Source organism: Pelophylax lessonae (assembly GCF_965119305.1).
Source record: "Pelophylax lessonae genome assembly, chromosome: 4".
Taxonomy (NCBI): Eukaryota; Metazoa; Chordata; class Amphibia; order Anura; family Ranidae; genus Pelophylax; species Pelophylax lessonae.
In genome coordinates this window covers 629,186,815-629,191,264 of record NC_138771.1, presented here as the reverse complement: position 1 = coordinate 629,191,264, position 4,450 = coordinate 629,186,815, and the positions used below count along the sequence as shown (strand labels likewise).

The following is a 4,450-nucleotide window of genomic DNA, read 5'->3' as shown; positions in this document are numbered from 1 at the left end:
ACCATTTGTCAGAGCCAGCTGCACTACACCAGTGATTTTACTGGTCTTTAAGGTTGGCATTCTTCCCTTTGGCCACCAATACAAAGCACATTTTCCCCTGACCCCAATGAACTTGTCTTAGCAGGAAATATGGAGACTGCCAATGCCAACGTCAACTCTTGGGGCTTCAATAGTTTCATTTCCTCACCCAGGATAAGGACGTGACTGTCTGAAGGTTTCCATGTATCCAAGTCATGTTTAGTTAATCACAGTCAACTGGACTCGTTTGATAACCTTGAACAAGTTCAGCTGAATGAGTACTACTGGCTATGACTTGACAGTCATGATCTGTATGCTTGGTGGTGGTCTTGAACTCAAAGATTGAAAACAAGATGCTCACCATAACAGCCAAAAACCACAGCATTTTTTTTGGAGGTCCACCATGGCAGCCCCCCGTCACCCAAGAAAGTCTCATTACATAAAGGCATAAACATTGTATTTTGGAGATGGCCGTGGCCCAGAAGACTTCTAGATACCTTCTCTTTGAAGGCAGTTAAAGACAAGCAACTCTACCAAGTCCCATACAACACGATCAACTTCACAAGAAAATTGTCCAATGGAGGGACATGCAAGGCGCTACTAAGGAGTAGCAAGTGACTAAGACGCTATGTGACCTTTTCCCCGTCTCGAAGATCCTTCGATTATCTGTCTCTGATCTCATTTCCAGCCGTTTAGTCACTACCATGTGAAAGTGACAAAGTCAGGGCTTGAAGTCATTAATCATCAGTTCAATCCCAGGAGAAGCAGATTCTCCAGCTTGATGCATTCCAGAGCCTTCGGCGTGGAGCTCCCTGACAGCACACCATTCAAAGCTTTGTGGTTTCCGGAGGCATCACATGAAGTATGAACTCATTATAGCCAAGTCTCGCAAGTCTTCATTTGCCATAGATCCTGAGAGGAATGAGAGAGAGAGAGATGAGGTCATTAATTGGCAAGCACATCGTAAACTGCAAAGGTTACATATTTAATTAATCGTGTACAGGAATGGGTATCTCTAGGGCACTAGTCACATGGCTGTCGGTAAAAAGCAGGCAGCTGAGCCATGGTTTTAACCAGTACGAGTCCTATAACCCATAGCAACCAATCAGAATCCACCTGGTACTGGTCATGATGGGTTACCATGGGTTACAGCACTGCAAAAAGAACTCTTTACACGTGGCTCGTCCGGGCATAGATTTCACTGTTTAGGGCATTCCACTGTTGGGAGGACCAAAAGATCAGCCTTATCAAATCCCATTGGAAATTTGGTGACTTTTAGTGAAGTTTTAGATATGATCCCAGCAAGAAAACGCTTATAGCCAATCAGGGACAGGCATCGGCACTGCTAAATGCTGGCCCTTAACACTATTCCATGAGAAGCACATGGATTCAAGAACATGGCACACAGGGTGATAATGCTCAACATGCTCTAACCCATGGCAACCAACCCACTTAAATCCCATTGCTACCAAACCCACAGCAACCAGCCCACTCTAACCCAATGGCAACCAGAATGCTCCAACCCAGGGCAACCAGAATGCTCACACCAAGGGCAACCCACCTAAACCCCATGGCAACCAAGCCCCACAGCAACCAGAGTGCTCACACCATGGGCAACCCACCTAAACCCCATGGCAACCAAGTCCCACAGCAACCAGAGTGCTCCAACCCAGGGCAACCCACCTAAACCCCATGGCAACCAAGCCCCACAGCAACCAGAGTGCTCCAACCCAGGGCAACCCACCTAAACCCCATGGCAACCAAGCCCCACAGCAACCAGAGTGCTCACACCATGGGCAACCCACCTAAACCCCATGGCAACCAAGTCCCACAGCAACCAGAGTGCTCCAACCCAGGGCAACCCACCTAAACCCCATGGCAACCAAGCCCCACAGCAACCAGAGTGCTCACACCATGGGCAACCCACCTAAACCCCATGGCAACCAAGTCCCACAGCAACCAGAGTGCTCCAACCCAGGGCAACCCACTTAAACCCCATGGCAACCAAGCCCCACAGCAACCAGAGTGCTCACACCATGGGCAACCCACCTAAACCCCATGGCAACCAAGTCCCACAGCAACCAGAGTGCTCCAACCCAGGGCAATCCACCTAAACCCCATGGCAACCAAGCCCCACAGCAACCAGAGTGCTCCAACCCAGGGCAACCCACCTAAACCCCATGGCAACCAAGCCCCACAGCAACCAGAGTGCTCACACCATGGGCAACCCACCTAAACCCCATGGCAACCAAGTCCCACAGCAACCAGAGTGCTCACACCTTGGGCAACCCACCTAAACCCCATGGCAACCAAGTCCCACAGCAACCAGAGTGCTCCAACCCAGGGCAATCCACCTAAACCCCATGGCAACCAAGCCCCACAGCAACCAGAGTGCTCACACCATGGGCAACCCAAGCCCTACATCAACCAAACCCACAGCAACCAGCCAACTCTAACCCAATGGCAACCAGAATGCTCCAACCCAGTGCAACCCACCTAAACCATGGCAACCAGAGTGCTCCAATCCAGGGCAACCCAAGCCCCACATCGACAAAACCCACAGCAACCAGCCAACTCTTAACTCCATGGCAACCAAACCCATGGATACCAGTCAGCACCAACCGAATCCATGGCAACCAACCTACTCTAACTCCAAAGACAACCAGACCACTCTAACCCATGGAAATCAAACCGACAGCAACCAGCCCACTAACCCCATGGCAACCAAACCTACTCTAACCCCTGGGCAACTAAAACCATGGAAACCCACCAGCTCCAACCCAGCAACTGAATCCATGGCCACCAAGCCCCACGGCAACCAATCCACTCTAACCCCATGGCAACCAACCCACTCAAACCCAACAGCAATGATGTCCATGGAAACCAGCCTATTCTAGCACCATGGCAACCAGTCTACTATATAACTCATGGCAACCACTCTGCTATAACCCATGGCAACCAGCCCATTGGGTAATCCTAGCTGCTATCCAGCCATATTTATACTTACAATACACTACCCCCCCCCCCCCCTACTATACTTACACTTAAACCCCCCCCCCCCCTTTCGAATAATTACAGTGGAAACCCTCCTGTCAGTCAACCCCATCGCCCCGCCCCTTCTTTGCTTACCTCTGCGGCGTGACCCCGCCCTCGTCTTCTTGCACAGCCTCTTCAGCCACTTGAAGGGACCCTTCACCGCCACCTCACTCTCCTCCTCCTCGTCGCTAGGCAGCGGGGAGGGCGCGCGGCAGAAGGGACACGTTACCTCGCCCCCTCTGGCCGCCAGGCGCTCCAGGCAGTCCGAGCACACCACGTGACGGCAGGCGGCCAACGAGCGCCGCCTCCGCTCCTGGCAGTAGTCAAGGTAACAGATGCCGCATTCCTCCTCCAGCGCCATGTTGGGTGTGGGCAGAGGTGACGTCACCATACTTGTAGCTTTGCTCAGCTTTGTTTTGCAACGAGAGCGAATGAATGAAAGCGCGTGGAGAGCTGAGGAGTTTTATAGGTTGGGAAGCCACGCCTTCCTCCGGAAACTGATGAGCTCACCGTGAATGAACGGCCAATGAGAGCTCGAGGGGGTGGGACGAAGTGGGCGTGGTGGTTGAGTCATGCTGGGAGAATTCCTTGTTTTTATGGCTCGTGCGGTCTCTGTTATCAGGAGAACAATGATTATCCACACATAATACTCTGCTTATCAGAGGGGGGAGGGCTTACTGTAATGTGACGTCATAGTATACTCTTATTACTGTAATAGGAGGTCACAATAACAACAATATATCCTTATCAGGGGCTCTTACTGTAATAGGAGGTCACAGCTATATCCTATTATTATTATTATTCATACCCCTTCACATTTTCTCATGTTACAGCCATAAATATAAATGTATTTTATTGGGATTTTATGTGATAGACCGACACAAAGTGACACATAATTGTGAAGTGGAAGGAAAATGAGAAATGGGTTTCAATTTTTTTTACAAATAAATATCCGAAAAGTGTGGCATGCATTTATATTCACCCCCCTTTACTCTGATACCCCGAACTAAAGTCTAGTGGAACCAATTGTCTTCAGAAGTCACCTGATTAGTAAATAGAGTCCACCTGAGTGTTATTTACCCACTTTAGCCAAAAGACGGGTACAGCGCGGGCTTAAATTGCTGGGAGGGCGTACATAGGTGTCCTCCCGTTCTCGTGCTGATCATGCACCACAAGGGCGGCGCTCTCTGTCATCACCCAGTCCTTGGGACTCAGCTGATCACAGAATGGAGTAAAGGGCCGATCCCAGGCATTTACCATGTGATCAGCTGTCAGCCAATGCCAGCTGATCACATGATGTAAGCAGAAGCCGGTAATCTGTTTTTTTTTTTCCCCCTCAAGCTGACAGAGATTACCGGCTTCTGTAAAAGGGACATCAGTCCCACAGAGTAATGCC

General features: G+C 50.2%; 1 protein-coding gene across 1 annotated transcript; it reads right to left on the bottom strand.

Moving 5' to 3' along the window:
* Window positions 1-680: 680 nt before the first annotated feature.
* RNF227 (ring finger protein 227) lies at window positions 681-3,461 on the bottom strand. The gene is made up of 2 exons (XM_082257023.1): window positions 3,148-3,461; window positions 681-930 (listed from the first exon to the last, which is right to left on the bottom strand). The coding sequence occupies exons 1-2, from the start codon at window positions 3,443-3,445 to the stop codon at window positions 872-874; spliced, it is 357 nt and encodes a 118-aa protein (XP_082113149.1). The 5' UTR covers window positions 3,446-3,461; the 3' UTR covers window positions 681-871.
* Window positions 3,462-4,450: the final 989 nt, after the last annotated feature.

Coding starts and splice junctions, on each gene's coding strand:
- RNF227 (XM_082257023.1), bottom strand. CDS start 3,445: ATGGTGACGTCACCTCTGCCCACACCCAACATGGCGCTGGAGGAGGAA. Junction 931..3,147: donor GGCGGGGTCACGCCGCAGAG/GTAAGCAAAGAA, acceptor CATTCCTCTCAG/GATCTATGGCAAATGAAGAC.